This window comes from Nerophis lumbriciformis, linkage group LG16 (assembly GCF_033978685.3).
Source record: "Nerophis lumbriciformis linkage group LG16, RoL_Nlum_v2.1, whole genome shotgun sequence".
Taxonomy (NCBI): domain Eukaryota; kingdom Metazoa; phylum Chordata; class Actinopteri; order Syngnathiformes; family Syngnathidae; genus Nerophis; species Nerophis lumbriciformis.
The window spans coordinates 36,173,067-36,195,461 of record NC_084563.2 but is presented as its reverse complement, the minus strand read 5'-3'; the positions used below and the strand labels follow the sequence as shown (position 1 = coordinate 36,195,461).

Below are 22,395 nucleotides of genomic sequence, written 5' to 3'. Positions count from 1 at the left end.
GGTCCGGTGGTTGGGGACCACTGGCTTAGCAGATTTCAGTGATGCAAATGCATGTCAAGTTGATCAATAGATTGTATTATTCTCCAGTGCAATAACAGTACTAAAATTAAGGCTAAAAGGGCATTATTGGGAGCCTTAAAAAAAAAAAAAAAAAAAAAAAAAAAAAAAAAGAAGAAGAAGTAACTTAATAGTTACTTTTCACAGTAACACATTACTTTTTGGTGTAAGTAACTGAGTTAGTAACTGAGTTACTTTTGAAAGAAGGTAACTAGTAACTGTAACTAGTTACTGGTTTTCAGTAACTAACCCAACACTGCATTTGAGTAATGGGGATCCCAAATACACAGACAGGTACATCAACATGTAAGGGGAATTCATTTGTAAAATGTGTTGTAGCAAAATATTTAAAAAAATGATTAAAAATAAAAATATATTACCCCTACATATTAATAAAAAAAATAACTGATTCAAGAAATAATGGCTTGGTGGAACCCTACTTTTTATGAAGAAAGCAGCTGTGGTACAATACAATGTCATGTGTACACAATCCAAACAAGTCAAGTTACCTGTTATCGAGGAAACATCTAAAGTAAATACTGTGTCTGTTTTGAAAGCGCTCAAATTTGCATGCAAAAAGATGAAACTTTTATCATAAATGAGCCAAACTTGACAACACATCCCGCCCCAGACCAGGCGTCCATCAGAAGGCGGTGTCAGGCAGGGTTTAACTGTCTTATATGAAACGTGTTGGTAAACATGATCTGCAGACTGGAGAAGCATAACTGACATGAACTGACACGACTGCGTCAAGTATTTGCAGATGTCACTGACAGTTAACTGGGAGGAAACCACTGAAGAGACAGAAGCAACTTTTGCTGATGGTAGGTACAAATGATTTACTTTTTTAAGACACTGATGTTGATTAACGCTGTAGTTTGATGAACTGGAAACGAACGTCTTTGATGCAAACTGCATAGCATCTAAAGTGCTTTGTATCAAATGTTGTGAAATCATTCAGCAGGAATGTGTCACATAACAGACGACTCTGTACATTCCAAGCTGCTCTTTCCTATGTGCATGCTTTTCATACAGTTAATACTGCACTTATAGCTCCCTTTCTATTGGTAATCCGTTCCAGAAGATCAGACTGAAACAGGGTAGTCCATAAAAAGAAATGTTTTCCCCACAAAAAGTAATATAATTAATCAATTTAATCCAGACACCCAAATATGAGCTGCATAACACAACCAATTCAGCTCGAATCCCGAGGTACATGTGTATGTTATGTCACAATAAAGCCTACAGTCTACACATGGTACTGCATGCAGTGCAGGTCAAAGAGGAAACAGTTTCGATGTATGTTTACTTTACATTATGGAGTTTGCCTTGCTGTGATTATGTAGTATTATTGAGTATTAATATGATGTTTTGTCGCAGTAATTTCTACTCCAAAGCCAGGGGTGTCCAAAGTGAGGCCCGGGGGCCATTTGTGGCCCTCAGCTAATTTTTTTAACGGCCCCCGGCACACTTTAAAATACTACTGAAAAAGAAAATGAAACATAAAAAAGTGTAATAAAAGAGCAAACAGGTGAAATGTAATGAGAAAATGTTGCAATTTTGTCTCTAATAACACAAAGCTGTTATGCAGGCATTTTTTTCATTTAAAAATGTCATAATAATCTATCAAAATGTAATATTTTGAATTATTGACCTATTTAAAGCTCCAATTACTTCACATCAAAAATGAAATATATTTTTTGGGGAAAATATTGCTTAATTTATGTGTTGCCATATAAAAAACTAAGTTTTCTTTGACGTAAAGGGTATAAAATAAACAAACAAACCAAAACATTTCTAAAATAATGAAACCTTATAAGCAACAGATAGCTCTGAAGATGATCTAGATACTCAAGCATTGGAAAAAAGCAAAAAACTTATTTTTAACACTTTCATGAGTGGGACCCTTTTGGATGCCCAAATATTTTAGTGGGACTTTTTTTTCTTTTTTTTTTAATTGTCATTGCTCAAAAAAAAAAAATTAATCAAAATCAATTGTGTTATATTCATTATATAATATTAAAAGATTGTATATTTTGTGTTTTTGCCAAAAAAATTGGATTTGAGAAAAAAAATAACATATGACTGATTTAACATTTTAATGACTGGGACCCTTTCATGTCCCTGTGACCAAACTTGAGGGAAGCCATAAAGGTAAAAGAAATCTATATATTGTATAGGTTTTAAAAATTACAAATATTAAAATGGCCCCTGCATGCTTTAATTTTTCAGTGCGCGGCCCTCAGTGGAAATAGTTTGAACTCCTCTGACCAAAGAGGAACAAATAGTTAAAATATTTGTGTGACAGAAAATCGGCGCACCTTGAAAAAGCACAGAGAGGAGCTACTGCTGAGGAACTACTGTTATGTCGTTAAGTCTGTTGGGACGTCACCTGTGAAATATTAGCCCCAAGCTAATTTTTTAACAGGGAGAGACACATTCGAACAGAAATATTATCATACTATCAGAGCGACTCCAAAATGTTGTCACATTTGCTAAAATCCGATTCCCCCAGGCCCAAGATATTGTCCATTTCGTTGAGAGGAAAGTTGATCATTACATTGTTTAGATTTTAGAGAGCCGTGCAAAAAGAGGCAACAAGAAAGTTAAAGCGAGACAAAACAAAGGAGCAAGCAGGTGAGTTAAGGAAGAGGGAAAGGGGAGTGTCCGCTTTCAATGAACGCAAACAGGCGAAAAGAGAAGACGTTGAAAAGTTGCTTTTAACACTATGTTGACATGAAAAAAGTTTATTTTTTTCTTTAAAAAAATCTATACCACTGAAATAAACCAAAAACATATGTCCGCTGTCGAGGACGTTGGTTATATGGGGGATTTTTAAAAGTGTGGTATTCTGAGCCTCGCATTACTTTGACAACACAGTTTGTATGAATATTAATATTTCTTGTGTTCACACAATATTAAAATATAATAATATTCCTAAAGTATTCTAGTTATTATTTTGACCTATTTTTCATCCCATTCAAAATGTCGATGCCATTCATGACACGTGTGCTACTGTACCATATTTATTTATTTTACACAAATTTCCACGTTTCCAGGAATTCCATTTTTGTTCCCTTATTCGAAATGAACAAACAATTTCTCAAACAATTCAAACCATTCCCAAGTCATAATGCTCCTAGATAATGTTAATCAACTGCTTGCTTTTGGAGCTTCATTTTCAGGTATACATCTCAGAGTCAGAAATGTCGGTACTTGACACATTCTCACTTTTCGCAGGCTAATATTAGAAAGTTAGCTTTTTATTTGAGGTAATTTTTACTGTGACACATCACAGAGATATAAAAATGTTGTACTTGAAGTGTGCGAACTGTTGGCATGCTAATGTTAGCATGCTAACGTATCATTGTGCAGCTATTCATGTAAGATTATTTTTGGCTTTGGCTTTTCTGCATTTGCACACAACTTCTAGGATGACTTCATTATGACACACAATACACCTGATGATTTGTACATATGTATTCATTGTTATTGTTATTTTTTTTTTATTGATGATTTGGTCATCTTTGTGGCTAACATGGTTATTCACTTTGCTTGCAGACGTCCTGGGCATCTTGTTCTGACTGACACTTGACTAAACTCACAAACCCAACCAGCATTACTTTCCACAATCAGCAGCAAGTACTTCCAGATCTGTCATGGAGGAAAAACACATACAAGGAAAAAAAGTAATACAGTTCAATGGTGTTGTGCGTGAGTTTAAGCCTGAGGATCGAGTGCACGTACAACGCATCTTTTCTGAGGGGATGATGGAGATGATATACGACACGTCTATCAGAGGCTTCAGATATCATCCTGAGAGCCTCCTGCTCTATTCAGCTATGACAAGTGCAGTAAACATTACACTTTATACACGTTCACTTTATACACATTTTACTTTATACACATACAGTACCCTTAATACGCCTTACACTTGATACAACTACACTGTATACACCTTACACATACAGTACACTGTACTTTATACACACACATATGCTTTTTACACTTACATACACCTTACACTTTAAACACATCACACTTTATACACATCACACTTTATCAGTGGTGGGCCGTGCGTTTCCCACCTAGGCCTTCAGCGATGTCCAACTTCAATGATTACCCCTCAAAATACCATCATGTATGTCCCCATATGACCATTGCTGGAGAAATACTATATGTATATACACATGTACGCACTACTGAGCATTGAAGACCTCAACACTGTACAAAGCGGGTTATTTTCTGGCGCATTTAAAAATCAATAAACCCGCATCAGCAAATAAAACATATCTTGTGTGGTACTGTCACAATTAAAATAGCAAAAAAACATATTAAACATGAAAAAAATAAAGAAAATATTTGAACTCACAGTTTGTAGCACCCATTTGACGCCGTATAAGCCAGTGGTACCCCTCGTAGTCGGTTGATTCGAGTGGAAATGGCGGGCATTTCCCCATTTCATCGCCGGGAGAGCTGAGCTAGCTTCCGGGATTGGCCTACATCGTCTCACAAGATGTAGTTTCTCTCTAAATGTCCTTCTTGAAAATGGCCTTGCAAATATATATCTGCCACCTAATCGATCCCTGCTAGCCTGGTATGGCTATGGCGCAACACTTCCTGCTTCCTGCTAAATTGCAACTTGTGATTGGATACTCACTTTGGAGTGACAAGTTAGTATCCAATCACAGCCTCCTTATCATCAGGCTACCTAGATAGGCTACTGTCAACAACTTGTGATCTGATTGGCTATAGCAACTGTCTATCAACTGTATGTGTTCTCAAATGCATCCACTAACGGACAAATGGCTCTGCTAATCTGCATAGCACCGCCAAGGCTCAAACCAGTGAGTATCCAATCACAGGACGCGTAAATATCACGTTCAACCTCAGGCCAGCTAGAAGGCCTTACTGACAACAACTCGATCTGATTGGCTATTGCAATTATCTATCAACTGTATGTGCCCGTTCACTTACAGTGCAGAGACGCCCGTATTTTTGATTCTGAAGGCACCGGGCACATTTGGTACAGCATGGCAACATAAACTAGCTGAATTCTGATTGGATAAAAACTCTAACCTAAAAACAACAGCACTGGGACGAGCATAATATGACATGAAGAGAATATGAATACTTTTAGATATTCAGGGAAAGTAAATAAAAAAATACTTGTATCTTTAATTATGATCATGATTTCTGGTTATGTTAGGCCAGCGGAGAAGGCCTTGTTGGCTCTGACAGCACACCACTTTGCACATCTCACTTTAAGTACAACATACTTTATACACATACACTTTGTACATGTACACTTTGTACGCATACACTTTATACTACACATGCACTTCATCATTTCATGATCAACTGATTTTGAATGGACATTCCTTAAACTGTCTCGTTACAGTACGAGAGCAAACATGTACATGAACATAGGCCCAGTCTTGTATCGTAAAACTGGAGCTGAAAGCTGAGAACAAAAGAATGTTTATACACATGCATGCAGACACTGTAGGTTAAATAGCTAGTTAGCTTACATAAGTTGTTAGCTTACCAACCAACAAGCCTCTGCAATATAAATATAGTATTTAATATGTGACACAACACCTACAGTGTGAATGTAATATTTTAGTGCATGGACCTCCTATTGTTGGTCCATTTTTTCCCAGACAAATCTGGTGATGTATTTTACTAGGCAGTAGATGATAAGAGATGATATTATCTACTCATATACGTCATCTGGTGGTTGTTTGCGCACAATGCAGCTCCTCCTAGAATAAAATTTAAAAATTAAACCCCCCAACCCTCCCAACATCAGACTGGCACATGAGATCAGATGGTTTGACAAAAACAGACTATTTGAATCTCAGTAAGAGTAAAATAATGGTATTTTGGTAACAGTAGAAGAGAAAGTCAAACACAAATACAAATAGACGGGATAGAAATTGAAAGAGTAAATTAAACCAATGTTTTAGATATAATGATTGATTTAAATTGAACTGGAAATCTCATGTAAAAAATATACAACATAAATTAGCAAGAAACACATCAATAATGAATAAAGCAAAACATGTTCTAGACCAAAAATCACTTCATATTCTCTGCTGCTCGCTAGTGTTACCATATCTAAGTTACTGTGTAGAAATATGGGGAAATAACTACAAAAGTACACTTCTTTCATTAACGGTGTTACAAAAAAGATAATAAAAGAATAATACATAATGTTGTATATAGAGAACATACAAATCCCTTATTTATTGAATCAAAAATACTGAAATTCCACAACAGAGTGAATTTGCAAACAGCTAAAATTATACACAAATCAAACTATAATCTGCTACCCAAGAATATACAACAATTTTTCTCAACAAAAGAGAAAATATAATCTTAGAGAAAAATGTAATTTAAAACATTTGTACGCACATACAACACTTATAAAATTATGGAATGGATTAAGCAAATCAAACAATGTACTAATATGATCCATTTCAAGAAACTCTTCAAACTTAAAGTGTTTACAAAATACAAAGAAGAACAACCATGATAAACACTCTGAATTTATCTCATCCATCCATTCGTTTTCTAGATAATCTTACTCATCTCACCATATGAAATATAACTTACTTCACCAATTATTATTGATTTATTTATTTTGATTGTTATTACTTATGGAGTATATTGTGAATAAATTGAGAACAGGATGTGAACAAAAATTTTAGCAACTGCTATGTAAAGGAAAAGGGGTAGGATTAAATAAGCTCTGCTTCTTCCTACTCCTTTTCGAACATGTTGAATAGACAAACTGGAAATTGTGATGTATCATGTTGTATGCATGCATGTTCGAAATAAACTCAAACTCAACTCAACTCAACTCAGAATCAGATTTAGAATCTGCTTTATTGGACAAGTCTCCACCCAAGAATGGGGCCATATGAATCCCGTCCCTACTGTATGTGTATTTAAAGATCTGTCCTTATCTTCCACTGTCAGTTGCTGGCTTCGTGCTCACCAAGTGTTGGTGGATGATAGTACTCCTCCCTGTGCTGGTGCTGTGTGGCCGTTATTTGTGCAGCAGGTGGGTGATTCTGGCTTATCTGACGGAAGCCATGAGGACTGACATGAGCCACATGGAAGAAGTCTACATAAACTCACCAAGTAAGTACTGTTTAAAACCAAAATAAATTACCTTTTATTCTGAAAAACAAACTTATAGGAAGGTTGCATATGACGTCACATCTCTTTTTCACATGATGGTCAAGCAGCCTGAGTGTAGCATCAAAACAAGTGAGAGTGAGTGTAAAGTTTGAGCAGAAAATGCCGTATTGCTGTATTGCTGTTCTGTTCTTGGGTGTTCCAGTCGTTCAAATAGAGAGATAGAAAAAAGCTTTCATAGAGTCCCGGAAGAAGGTAATAAAGTCAGGAAGAAAACTAAAGTGTGTCAAAGAAAATGGCTCTTAAAGATATCCCTTTCATCATCTTGTGGAATACAATCGTACCATGCTCGTGTCTGCAGGGATTACTTTGTAAAATATTTGAACATTTGAAACTACTACTGTATTAGTAGTGCTTTATAGCAAAACTAAACGTAAACAAAGGACAATCGATCACATTATTTTTTTGTTCTTTTTAAATATAAATACGAAGACCTGGTTGTGCAAATAAACTCACGTCATGTTAAGTCCTAGTAACAAATATTGTGATTGTTAGTCCAAGCCACCATGTATTTATTGCCGATTTTCATAATGGAAACTTTGGTGATGTTTGTTAGGATCAAAAACATATCCTTAACCGTATTAAAAAAACTAGATGAGGCTCAACAGCAATATCACATTGATATTGCTAGCAAACATTGCAGCGGGGACATCTATAGCTAAATAATGAGATATACGAAAATACAAGCATGTTTAACACATGTATCATGTTGTAATTGTATGCATGTTCGAAATAAACTCAAACCATAACCATAAGCTAAACATATAGATTACTTTCTTTAATGAAGACAATAATATAAGTTGGTGTATTACCTAACCTTATTCTGATGACTTGCATTGATTGGAGTCAGACAGGATTCACAGCTGTGCTCCATAACTCCTCTTTTTCGAATTTACATTATGGAAGTGAAAACAAGTCTTCCTTTCTGTCCAATACCACATGAAAGTGGTTGGTTTTTGGCATCTTATTTGTCAAGCTTCCATACTCGTTTTTAAACACTTTGCAAGACATACATCGACGGCAAACTCCGTAATTTGCCAGCTTGTGTGTGCTAGCTTTTTGAGACTTATTTTGTTAGCGCAAGCAGGATGAAGCAGCACTTTTATTGTGGAGACAGGAACCGTGCGGTCGGTTTTCAAGCTTGTGACAGCATGTGTATTACGTACGCTATATTTGTGTCTCAATGTTAAGGTCGCAAAGGCAGATTTTGAGTACAGAAAAACATGTTTTGCAAGGACATTATATTTTGAAAATAAATTAAACTCACGCAAAAAAAAGAGTGAATATAGATGTATTTTGTGCACAATAACATGCTTGCTTGTTTGCTATTATCCATATTAAGGCTCAATAATTAGTGCTGTCTGCAGTCAGACGGATGAGCTCTCTCTCTTCCGCTCTCTCAACCTCACCCTTCTGTGCATTCAACTTTTTTTTCTACGTTCGCTCAAATTCCTGCTCTGCGCTCACGCAAGTTTAGACATATAGTGTTATACTTGTATCAAAAAGGCAACCAATCAGAGAACTGGACACGTGAACTCTGATTGGCTGCTTGGTCTCCAATCAGATCGCTTGTTATGTTATCCCGGAAGCATCCGTTCGCACCTGATGGAGTCAATTGTCGGGTCCCAATTCGGGGGCTGCATCTTTGTGGGTCATTGAGAGAGTCCTTCAGTCGCAGCTGGAGCGATTTTATTTGGGACGGACGAGCCTTTAAAAATCACAGCACTTCCTGTTTGTGTCACATGGCCTTGTGGTTAGAGTGTCCACCCTGAAGTTGGATAGGTTGTGAGTTCAAACCCCGGCCGAGTCATACCAAGACTATAAAATGGGACCCATTACCTCCAAGGGTTGGAATTGGGGGTTAACTCACCAAAATGATTCCCGAGCACGGCCACCACTGCTGCTCACTGCTCCCCTCACCTCCCAGGAGGTGAACAAGGGACTGGGTCATATGCAGAGGTTAATTACACCACACTTAGTGTGTGTGTGACAATCATTGGTACTTTAATGTTCACATCCTCCAGCTCAGGTCCACAAAGTGAAGAAAAGAAGATAAATAAATCTAACAAAATATTAAATTATGAAAAATTGTTTTATATTATCCTGTGTAATCTCCTGCTCATAGACAAATCGGTTATTTTTTAAACATAGCCTATATATACTATATAGTGTAACCTAAATTGTATAGAGCACTCTGGTCAACTTTATTTTTAAAATATGCTTTAAATATGCAGTGAATTTCGGCAATAAGAGGTTTTTAGGATTTTTACATGTTATGCATTACATTTTGTATTATTTATTCATTAATTAATTTGTATTATCTGGATCGAGGTATAAAGCAAATAGGTATTGGTTAGTTTATGGAGAAATGTTATACGAAGGTTGAGTTAGTTTTTAGATAAAATTGTAATATGCAATACAACAATCAGCTTAGCAAATTGACTTGAGGTAGTTGGACATATGTGCACCCTCAAAATGGAGACAATCTAGATCAGTGTTTTTCAACCTTTTTTGAATCAAGGCACAATTTTTTCATTGAAAAAATCCGGAGGCACACCACCAGCAGAAATCCTTAAAATATGAAACTCAATAGATATAAAAAGTCAATGTCGCTATTGTTGGATATGAATTTAAACCATAACCAACAGTAACATCACACAGTACTACTCAGATATTATTTTAAACACACAAAATTGGCCCTAGTGTGTGAATGTGAATGATGTCTATCTGTGTTGGCCCTGTGAGGAGGTGGCAACTTGTCCAGGGTAAACCCTGCCCTCTGCCCGAGTGCAGTTGGGACAGACACCCGAAATCCCGAGAGTAACTAATGGAAAACCCCTTGAGATGCACCATCTCGTTTTCAAGGGGGACCAAAGACATTTAAAATTAACACAATGCAATACAACAAAGGACAAGTTACACAACAAACAATTACAGACAATCATTGAAGACAATTTTGCTCAGATACCTCTCAGCTCACACAACTCTCTCATGTAGAAAAAAACCATATTGTTTTTACCATTTTTCCCCAGGAGATTTCCCATATTTTAAAATGCAAATGTTGATGCTCCTCTTAAATACGTGAACTGAAAGTGTTTGTGAAATTCCTTGATGATTTTTGGTGCTAAATTGAACACAACATTAGTGCCGCATAAAACATTGTGACGCTATTGCTCTGAAGTCTTCTAAAAAAAAAAAATGTTAAAAAGAAAAAAAATACTTTATGCCTTATCCAGCTTTTTACTGACATGTACTATTGTTGTTTAGCTAAATTTTACTGCATTTTTAGTGGATTTTTAAAAATGTGTATTTAATTATTTTTAAAGCAATCACTCGTTTTTGAACTCTCCTTTAAATTACCTGAAAGTTACTGAGTCTGTAGTAGTGATCTTGACTTTTCTCTGTTTTGTTATGAATGTTATTGTGGTTTGATTGTATGTATACACAAACCTGTCTGGGACTTATAGATTTGGCTAAAACCTGACATATTTACAAAATTTGATCTTTGTTTATTAATATGGACTGTCACTAAACTAAATAAATAATTGAAATTGAAATTGAATTTAATATTGGCTTCAAATATTGGTTTTCGGACTCCTTGACTACTAATAATTAGTATCGACATCGGCCCTGAAAAAAAAATATCGGTCAATCTTTAGTGCTGACAGGCATGCTCATGAAATATTTCAATACATCATCAAATTAGGAAATAGTTATTTAAATCATGAAATCATTAACTAATTAATGAAATAAATAAATAAATCATAAAACAATAAATTAATTAAATGATTGAATAATTGATTACATTTAGTAATGATCAGTGTTGGGTTAGTCACTGAAAACCAGTAACTAGTTACAGTTACTAGTTACTTTATTTCAAAAGTAACTCAGTTACTAACTCAGTTACTTACACCAAAAAGTAATGTGTTAATGTGAAAAGTAACTATTTAATTACTTATATTTATTTTTTTAAGGCCCCCTTTAATGCCCTTTTAGCCTTCATTTCAGTACTGTTATTGCACTGGAGAATAATACAATCTGTTGATCAACTTGACATGCATTTGGTTATTTCAATTAAGAGGAGAAAACTATAATTTACGGGGATATTGATTTTTAAAATAGGTAAAGTAAGAACAAATATAAAATACAAATGCATTTCAGTTTTAGGAGTTAAATGGTGGAACAAGCTCAGTGATGAGTTGAAGACATGTTAAGGTTTAAGAAAACCTTGAAAGGTGAAATAATTGAAAATGATAAAATATAGTAACAATTACTTTCATCCCATTGATTTTTTTTTTAATGCTGATGTTCCAGGCAATCTAATGTTCAGTGAATGTATAGGATAGGCAAATATAAGCTTTGGCTTCAACCTATTCCTTTTTCGGTAATTATTTTTCTTTTCTTTTTGTGTGTAAATGTGTATGATTGTTAATATGTCTAATCTGTACTGTTAACTGGTCACACAAAATGGTTGATGGTTGATTATATGACCGAAATAAACTTATTTAATTCATTCATTTGCATCACTGAACTCTGTTAAGCAAAGCGGTCCTCTCCAAGGTTTCTCATAGTCATTCACATCGACGTCCCACTGGGGTGAGTTTTTCCTTGCCCGTATGTGGGCTTTGTACCGAGGATGTCGTTGTGGCTTGTGCAGCCCTTTGAGACACTTGTGATTTAGGGCTATATAAATAAAGATTGATTGATTGAAAGTGGTCTACATACAACACACAAAGACAAATATATGTTTCAAAGGGTCAATTTGTTTCAAGCCGGAACAAATAGACCAAACTATTTTAAATAGCTGCAACATAACATACATAAGTAACAAACAGCATAATAACAACATAGCTGTAAACCAAGGAAGGCACACACGACATACACTGGCCCACTAGCATCCCTCTTTATGTTTGTTAACTTTATAGTCTATACATTTCGAGTGACGTGATAATCAAACACTCTAGAAGTCTAGAATGAAAGAGTGTATAAGAGAATTGACGGAGTGTGTGTACCTTCAGTGCTGCAATGGCTCTATCAATGTTGTCCTGGCTAGCAGTGCCTCGCTAAAATCCAGCCGCTGTTGCTTAGGAGGTGAGGTGTGTCACTCTTTACTAGCTGTGTCGAAGCATGTTGCTTTTGTAGCTGTTTCAGCAGATTTGAATTGTTAGGATAGGATCTTTGATCCAAGACACAACTTACATTTAAATAAAATGTTATTTTCTTTGTGGTCGACAAAAGAAAAGTAGTGAGATTATCTCCATGTTAAGAAACTCAGCTTCGGGCTTTGCCATGTCTTGTTAGTAAACGTAGACACGCCCCCTCCCACACACACACAAAGCACACTTTTTCCTTGTCGCCTCATCTCCGTCTCCTCTTCTGCAGCTCTCCAATAAAACACACTCAGATCTTCTCAGTTTCTAGCCGATACTACATAAAAAGTAACGTAAAATAACGCAGTAACGCATCATGTAGTAACGGTAACTGAGTTACTGAATATAAAAAATAACGCGTTAGATTACTATTTACCGCCGAAAGTAACGGCGTTACAGTGTTAGTCCCAACACTGGTAATGATTAGTTGAAATTATTAAATAATTAAATGTACTATTTAATAGCATGCATTTAATTCCAATTCCAAATATTTATTAAATGAAGTCCCATTTTACCCCATCATACGAAACATTGTCGCCCATAGACATTAATTTAAATCAATGTACAAAACCTTCCAATTTTAACATGTAACATGCCTTATACAAATAGATGAGAAATATTGTAGGAAAAACCATACTGTAATGTAATGTAATGTAGTACAACTACAGTAGTTTTATGACATAATGTAAAAGTACAATGCTTACCTTAGAGAGTGCACTTCTGCAGTGTTTCCTTTGAGCTGCTTGCCCGTCAAAAACGCTATCAGTAGGTTCTCCATATGTTCATGGATAAATGTCCTTCCCAGAATTCCCTGCACCACCAACTCTTCCGGGACGCTACAATATAAACAAACGCCATTGGTGGATCTACACCTTAAATCCACTGTAATGATACCAAGTACAGGATCGTATCTAGTCGATATTACTATGATTACATCGATATTTTTTAGCATCACAAAATCTTGTTTGTTTTTTTTTGTTTTTTTTTTATATTATGTTTATAAACTCAGGAAATATGTCTCTGGACACATGACTTTGAATATGAGCAATGTATGATCCTATCATACATTCTTCTGTTGTATCAAACAACAGAAGAATAAGTGATTATTACATTTTAACAGAAGTGTAGATAATCAATCAATCAATCAATCAATGTTTATTTATATAGCCCTAAATCACAAGTGTCTCAAAGGGCTGCACAAGCCACAACGACATCCTCGGTACAGAGCCCACATAAGGGCAAGGAAAAACTCACCCCAGTGGGACGTCGATGTGAATGACTATGAGAAACCTTGGAGAGGACCGCATATGTGGGTAATGCGACATACCAATACGTGCTTTGATACGCTCTAATAAAATATTATGATCGACGGTATCGAAAGCAGCGCTAAGATCAAGAAGCAGCAACATAGATGACGCATCAGAATCCATTGTTAGCAGTAGATCATTAGTCATTTTTGCGAAGGCTGTCTCCGTAGAGTGATTTGCCCTGAAACCGGATTGAAAAGGTTCACAGAGATTGTTAGACACTAAGTGTTAATTTAGCTGCTGTGCGACAATTATTTCGAGGATTTTCGAAATAAACGGAAGGTGGGACACCGGTCGGTAGTTTACCATGAGGTCAGGATCGAGATTAGGTCTTTTGAGCAGAGGATGAATAACCGCTTTCTTGAATGCAAGGGTAACAGTGCCAGAGGAAAGTGATAAGTTTATAATATTTAGCACTGATGGACCTAATAATACAAAAAGCTCCTTGATAAGTTTCCCAGGAAGTGGATCAAGTAAACATGTTGTTTGTTTTATCCCACTTACACGCCGTAATAGTTCTTCTAATGTTATTTCATCAAAAATAACAATAATAAAAAGAAACTTACAATCCTGCGCGCGCTCTGAGGTCCGAGAGCCAGCTCCAGCTCGTGGTGTCCAAGACGAGACTTAAAACCAGGGGAGACAGGGCCTTCTCTGTGGTCGGCCCTAAGCTCTGGAACACTCTGCCCCTCCATGTTCGAACTGCTCCCACAGTGGAGTGTTTTAAGTCTCGTCTTAAGACCCACTTTTATTCTCTGGCTTTTAACACTACGTGAGTTGTGTGGTCCTCTGTTGTCCTCTGTGTTTTTAAAATTTTGCTTTTGCTTTCTATTTACTGTTTTAATTGGTTTTACCCTTTGAAATAGTTTTTAATCACATTTATTTTATATTGTTTTTAATTGTGTTTAATATTGTTGTGCAGCACTTTGGAAACATTTTGTTGTTTAAATGTGCTATATAAATAAAGTGGATTGGATTGGATTGAAAAAGACAGAGACTATTTTGGATTGCAGTATCCGTCGTATATACAGTTGTATCTGTGTTAATAGAACCCAGTTGTAGCTGGGATGCATTGTCTTTAATCTCCTTTCTAATGAGTTCAATTTTCTTATTAAAGAAATTCATAAAGTCATCTGCCGAGTGGGTGGAGCTATTGGGAAGAGTCCCTTGTTGGGTTAGCGATGCTACTGTACTAAACAAAAATTTAGGGTCGTTTTTGTTGAGGCGGATGAGATTTGAGTAATATTTAGCTTTAGCTAAGGTAAGCATGCGTTTATAAGTTATTAAACTATCACTCCATGCTTGATGGAAAACCTCAAGCTTCGTCGCGAGCCATTTGCGTTCCAGCTTTCTACATGATAAGTTATGAGCTCTAGTTTCTTCTGTAAACTATGGGGTGCGCCTTTTAGGGGCCCTTTTTTGTTTTAGCGGTGCTATACTATCAATAGTTTCGCGCAGGGCATTGTCAAAGTTGTTAGTGAGGTTATCAATAGAGCCGACATAATTTGGGAATGGTGCCATTACCGAAGGCAGTAGGTCAGCAAGAGTCATCGATGTGGCAGCATTAATGTTGCGGCTGCTATAGCAATTATTATTATTATTAGCTTTTTGACAATGAGTCAGAACTTTGAAATTTATAAGGTAATGATCGGACATTACTTTAGTATACGGGAGTACCATAACTTTGGAGGTAGTGACACCCCTGACCAGCACTAGATCTATCGTATTACCGTTGCGATGCGTAGGTTCATTTGTTATTTGTGTAAGACCACAGCTATCAATTATAGTCTGGAGCACCACGCACTGAGGGTCCGATGGGGTATTCATATGGATATTAAAGTCCCCCATTATGATTATATTGTTGGCGTGCGTCACTAGATCAGCAACGAACTCTGAGAATTCATTGATAAAGTCCGAGTAGGGCCCTTATGTTTAAAAAGCCCATATTATAAGTATTGGGCTGTTTTGACGAGTTTTTGTTGAAATTATCCGTAGGAGCAATATTAATAATGTTGCGTTTATTATGCGTAGTGCACTTTAAATAGTTTCGACCATATCTAGGAATTGATATGACGGGAATTTTTAGATTGTTTGCTTGGTGCTGCGATAAACTGAACGCATCATAATTTGCCACCTCAGTAGAATGCATATCTACCTCTGACACAGTCACAACAGAAAAAACATTATGTGAGTTGTGTATTATTTTAAGATAATTGCTATGCGTACAGGGATTATCCAGCCTGGCGCTGGCTAGTTCTATCTTAACTGACTCCTCACCCGGACTAGCAGGCTCTGTAATTGCCTGTGACCGGGCTTGCTCTAGTGTAGTTAGTCAAGTGTGACTTAAACAGTAGTCTATGTTTTTAGACAGGATGATGGCGCCTTCCTGGTTAGAGTGAAGGCCGTCTCTCATCAGCAAGCCTGGTTTGCCCCAGAAAGAGGGCCAATTATCAATAAACGTTAGTCCCTGTTGTCTACAGAAGCTCGCCAGCCACTTGTTAAGCGAGACTAATCTGCTATATCTCTCATCATTGCCTCTCGCAGGCAGGGGGCCAGAGACAATTACTCGATGCCTGGACATCTTTCTAGCGAGATCACAAGTCCTGGCTATGTTTCTCTTTGTAATCTCTGACTGTCTCATTCTAGTGTCACCACTATATTCGCATAACTAGTGGTGCGATTAGCCTGTCGTACGTGTTTACTAGGCCTGTTGCGAGTTAGCTCCCTAAGATTAGCTTCAATGTCAGGTGCTCTGGCCCCGGGAATACACTTAATTGTGGCTGGTTTGCTAAGCTTTATGTTTCGGGTGATGGAGTCCCCTATGAGTAAAGTGTGGTGCCCGGTAGACTGGGGTGTAGGACTAGCTAAAGAGCTAAATCTATTATGCGTCTCAACCGGTACACCGTAGCTTGTAGGTCGCTTAGGACAACTACAAGCTGGGCTAGTTAGCTCGCTACAGCTAACGCTAGCAGATGTGTAAAATTACGAGATTACTCTGCTCTAACTGGCGGACACGGCCCTCTAGCAGAGCCAACCTATCCATGAGTAAGGTGCACGAAGCGCAGGAAGTCATACTCACGCGGTATTTTTTCTGTCACCAAGTGAAGTTCCTGCTGTCTTCCGGGAAGTCGTGGTCACGGTGTGCGGGAGTAGCTTCCTTCCGACCGACGCCGCCTTTCTCCACGCTAGCTTCGTTAGTTTAGCAGCTAGCAGCTAGCTAGCTGCGGGAGGGGTGGTGAGACAGAGATCGGGTGATTTGCAAGTTAAATAGTACTACTAAATATGTTTAGGAAGTAGTAAAGAAAGCTGCAGAACAATTAAAAGCACACAGATAGAACGATACTTAGCTTTCTCGAAACAGCAAGCAGTCAGCGAGCAGTCACGCACGGTGAACCGGAACCGGAAGTCTATAGATAAAACATGTTAAAAGAGAAAATAACCACATAATAACAGTTAATGAACCAGTAGATTAATAATTTATTTTCTACCACTTGTTTTGACAAAATAATAGAATGATACATGACACAATATGTTACTTTATATGTCAGCAGCTAAATTAGGAGCCTTTGTGTGTTTACTTACTACTAAAAGACAAGTTGTCTTGTTTGTTCACTATTTTATTTAAGGACAAACTTGCAATAAGAAACATATGTTTAATGTACCGTAAGATTTTTTTGTTAAAATAAAGACAATAATGACATTTTTTGTGGTCCCCTTTATTTAGAAAAGTACTGAAAAGTATTGAAATAGTTTTGGTATCATCCAGTTATAGCTAAAAACCTATGTAATATTTTTGATGATTTTTTTTCTTTAATTCAATGAATATTATTTGCTTCTTTGTCTCAACACTGTCCTTCACCCTCACTTACCTACTTCCCATGCTTGGAAATACTCAATTATGTACATTTCTGGCTACAGGCTAACGATAGCGAGGATGACCTAATGTTTTGGTCGATCTTATGGGGTTCACTGTGACATTCACTACGCTAACTGGCGATGGGCACGAGTGTAATCAGAATGTTTACTTGGAAATTAAAGCATAATAATTAGCCAAGGTACTACTGCATAGGATGCAAATTAAAGTGATTGTTCGCTGATAGCAGTTTTCCAGACATTATTGTTTTTCTGATTTCCCCTCTTTGTGTTCAAACATTGCCAACATTTACGATACTGTTTAGGCTATAGATAATCTGATACTGTGAAAAACTAAGCATCCTGAATAACACGTACATTTTGTCTTTGAATCCATTGAAAAGTGTTAATGAATCACTGGTGTGAATCATCGACTCCTAACATATTTGCATCAGAATCACGTCATGTCTGTTATTTTTATGTCCTTCATTCATTCATCTTCATTATTTCCTCAGACTCGTGCCTGTGGGTCGCCGTTCTAAAAGACCAAGTGGTGGGCGTCGTAGCGGCAGTTCATGAAGGAAAAAATTCTGCCCGGCTGAAGCGCATGTCAGTGGACAGGAGGTTCCGCAGATGCGGAGTGGGCAAGGCTCTTGGGTGGAAAGTTCTGGAGTATGCCGTCGCTCAGGGATTCTCCACTGTTGTGCTGGGAACCACGGCCTACTCGGCCGCTGCCCACAAACTCTACCAGGGACTGGGATTTCAGTGTGTTGCAGTTGAAAATGGGCACATGGCGCCTAGTGAACCAACATTTCCTCTGATAGGAATATTCTACAGGGTCTACCTTAATCACTACATCCTGGAAGTGCAAAATATACCTGTTGACCTTTGTAAGAGACAAGAATAGGTGCGTAATCATCATTTTGAAACATCCTGGATTAGCGACATCGTGTGACTGGACGAATAACGAGTGTGTAGAAGATTAGGCATTCCGTCAAATTAGAGTCTTACTGTATCACGTTGGGTGTTGTCAAATTTGGCAATTCCTTTTGCCTCCGAACTTTAGGCAAGGGATGAGTATTGGCTGAAACATGTACTCAAGTTACTTAAACGTTTGTGGTATAATCTAGTCCAGATTTGACCTGGACTAATGCGGTCTGCATGCTTTAAAATGGGTTATGGGTGTCTTCATAGCGTTTTCACAAATGAATTAAAGGTTTCAGGTTCAAGGTTTGAAGAATTTATTGTCATATACACAATATGAAACATGTTTCGCCTGTACAATTCTTTCTTTGCTGAACACACTAATGCCAAGTAATAATATAAAGAGAAAAGAAATAATTATATATTTTATGCAGAGAATATGTGGCAGTGTGCATATTTTGTAACGTGTACAGAAATCAGTGTGCATCTGAACTTGTGTAAAACTGCAGTATAGATCAGGTACTGCGTATGATGTTGATATAGTGAGAATACATGACTGTGATTACAACTCCTGTCAGCGGTTTAGGGGTATGATGGTTGAGGGAAAGAAAGCGTTTTTTTAGTCACCAAATGATTCCCAAGCGCGGCCACCGCTGTTGCTCACTGCTCCCCTCACCTCCAAGGGAGTGAACATGAGGATGGGTCAAATGCAGAGCATAATTTCACCACTCCTAGTGTGTGTGTGACTATCGTTGGGACTTTATCTTAACTTTAACTTTAACAGTTTAACAGTTTGTGCTGGGGGTGGTGTCGTACGTGGACCAATAAACATTGAAAAAAAAATGGTTGTTTTCTTTGTCACATTGTTGTTTTTCGTCGTTATTTTGCACAAGTGACCCAATTATTCAATGATCATAACATGTCAAGTAAAAAGTATCAGCCTGGTATCAACTGGTATCAGTTCCTCCCACCATCCGAAGAGCTGTCAAACCAGTCTGACTCGTCACGGCTTCGCAAACGTTTGTACTAAACAGAATTCGTAATGTCATCATCCAATAGTGATATCAGATGTCAGTATCACATTATATCTTCTTGCATCTAAATGTCCCATACAAGCAGTCCTGCAGCGTGTTTACTTGTGCAAAGCTGGACAGCCAGTTAGCTAAGGATTCATTGCCAAATGTCCTCCAATCATCACACAATGTTGGTCTTTTCTTGTACTTTAGTCAAGTCGTTTACAAACGATAAACATGGTAGACCAATGGCTACTATGAGCTAGCAGCTAGATAACAGCTAAGCACACAATAGCACACAAGTTAAACATATGTAATAAGTGTACACATGTTGCAGTTTAAAGCAGCACATTTGTCAATATACACAATTATCACATAGTTTTAGTTGTCTATTAATTATACAAATACTCCAAGGCAGAAGCGTATTAGAAAGTATTCAGTTACAAACATGTCTGCATCATTCAACTTCATGAGCTTAATTTATAGAGAAACAATTATGCAAAACTAACGTTTCTTACCTATTGGTACCTTTTGCTGTGTTAAGGGCTTTGTATCAATCCCTAAAATGTGAAATCAAACCATGGAGGCATGGCGAAGATATTTATAAAACAATCTTGCCTTCCTCATACTACCTCCAAACTAGCCATTTAGCCGTCGTAGTCCGACATTGTAGTCAGTACATACTTGCCAACCCTGCCGAAATTCAGCACCTCTCCCGAAAACCTCCCGGGACAAAATTTCTCCCGAAAAAGCTTTTAGAGAGTGCAGTGCACAACTGCGCACACAACAAGGAGACGAAGCAGAAGAACGAGGAAGATACAGCCGTGGCGACGCCAACGACGAGTAAGATGAAGAAATACGCTTGTAAGTTCCAAGCCACAGCTCCGTTTGGACCTGGATAGCCTCCGGGAAGAAGTAGTGGACTACCAAGTGCTTGGCAGTGAAGATCTTCCTCAGGAAGCAAAGATTGACCGGTTTTGGGCCATGCTAGGGAGAGATGGAAGATTACAGACTCTAGTGCATTTGATGAGAGCACTTTTGTGCGTGCCACACAGCAATACATCATCAGAGAGGGTGTTCAGCATGGTTAGAAAAATAGTGACAGAGAATAGAACGAGGATGGACAATTCAACCCTTAACTCAACAATGAGTAGATAGATGAGTGTTATGTGTGTGTATATGTGTAAATAAATGAACACTGAAATTCAAGTATTTCTCTTATTTATATGTATATATATATATATATATATATATATATATATATATATATATATATATATATATATATATGTATATATATATATAATAAAATATATATATATATATATATATATATATATATATATATATATATATACATATATGTATATATATATATATATAGCTAGAATTCACTGAAAGTCAAGTATTTCTTATATATATATATATATATATGAAATACTTGACTTGGTGAATTCTAGCTGTAAATATACTCCTCCCCTCTAACCACGCCCACAACCACGCCCCCCGACCACGCCCCCACCCCCACCCCCACCTCATGAAATCAGAGGTCTCAAGGTTGGCAAGTATGAGTCAGTAAGTCTTCTTAGTTCTCTCAAGCCACAAAAATAAGACCGCTCACAAAACGGTGCATCTTAAACAAAACGGTTAGAAAGCGGCTTGAAGATGGTCTGTAAAACATAATCTATTCACATTTTTGACCACATAACCACAATTGCATGTTACATGTTGTGCAGACCACAAGGAAGTGATATAAATGTAGAAAAAAAAAATCATAATATGACCCCTTCATCAAATATTGTGACCAATAAGTGTTGCAAAAAATGTATATATTAGACTTAGACTTAGACTTAAACTTCCTTTTTATTGTCATTCAAATTTGAACTTTACAGCACAGATAAGAACGAAATTTCGTTACGTAAACTCATGGTAGTGCAGGATAAAAAAGCAATAAGGTGCATATATAAATAAATAAATAAATATATATATATATATATATAAATAATATATAAATATATATATATAAAATATAGTATATATATATATATATAAATATATATAAATAAATATATATAAATAAATAAATAGATTACTGTACAGATAACTATATTGCACTTTTTCACATGCGTCCACATTTATGGATGTATGTTATATTGTCTTTTTTATTCCAGCGAGTTAATCCATTTGGGGGGGGGGGGGGTTGAGGGGATAATTTAATTATGATGCATTCAAGAGTCTTACGGCTTGAGGGAAGAAGCTGTTACAGACCTGGAGGTTCTGCTTCGGAGGCTGCAGAACCTCTTTCTAGAGTCCAGCAGTGAAAACAGTCCTTGGTGGGGGTGGGACGAGTCTTTGCAGATTTTCTGAGCCCTGGTCAGGCAGTGGCTTTTTGCGATCTCCTGGATAGGAGGAAGAGGAGTCCTGATGATCTTTTCCGCCATCCTCACCACTCTCTTCAAAGACTTCCAGTCTGAGGCATTGCAGGCTCCAGTCCAGACAGAGATGCTGTTGGGGGGAGGGAGCTGTGCTCTTTTCATCCGACGCAAAAAGTGAATGCACTGCTGAGCTCTTTTTACAAGTTATCAGTTATCTGCACCCCCAGGAACTATTACTATCTCCACCGCTGTGCCGTTGATGTAGAGTGGAGCGTGGCTGGACTGGTGCTTCCTGAAGTCAACGATGATCTCCTTGGTCTTATTGACATTCAGGACCAGGTTGTTGGTTCTGCACCAGTCAACCAGATGTTTCACCTCTTCCCTGTAGTCCATGTCGTTGTTGTCACGGATGAGGCCCACTACTGTCGTGTTGTCCGCATACTTCACAATGTGGTCGGTAGTGGACCTAGCGCAGCAGTCATGAGTCATCAACGTGAACAGCAGCGGACTC

General features: G+C 37.3%; 1 protein-coding gene across 1 annotated transcript; it reads left to right on the top strand.

Annotated features, from left to right (window-relative positions):
• The first annotated feature begins 725 nt into the window (after positions 1 to 725).
• LOC133617219 (N-acetylaspartate synthetase-like) lies at positions 726 to 19,342 on the top strand. The gene is made up of 4 exons (XM_061977064.1): positions 726 to 881; positions 3,619 to 3,906; positions 7,042 to 7,206; positions 18,088 to 19,342. Exons 2-4 carry the CDS (start codon positions 3,717 to 3,719, stop codon positions 18,477 to 18,479), a joined length of 747 nt encoding a protein of 248 aa, XP_061833048.1. The 5' UTR covers positions 726 to 881; positions 3,619 to 3,716; the 3' UTR covers positions 18,480 to 19,342.
• Positions 19,343 to 22,395: the final 3,053 nt, after the last annotated feature.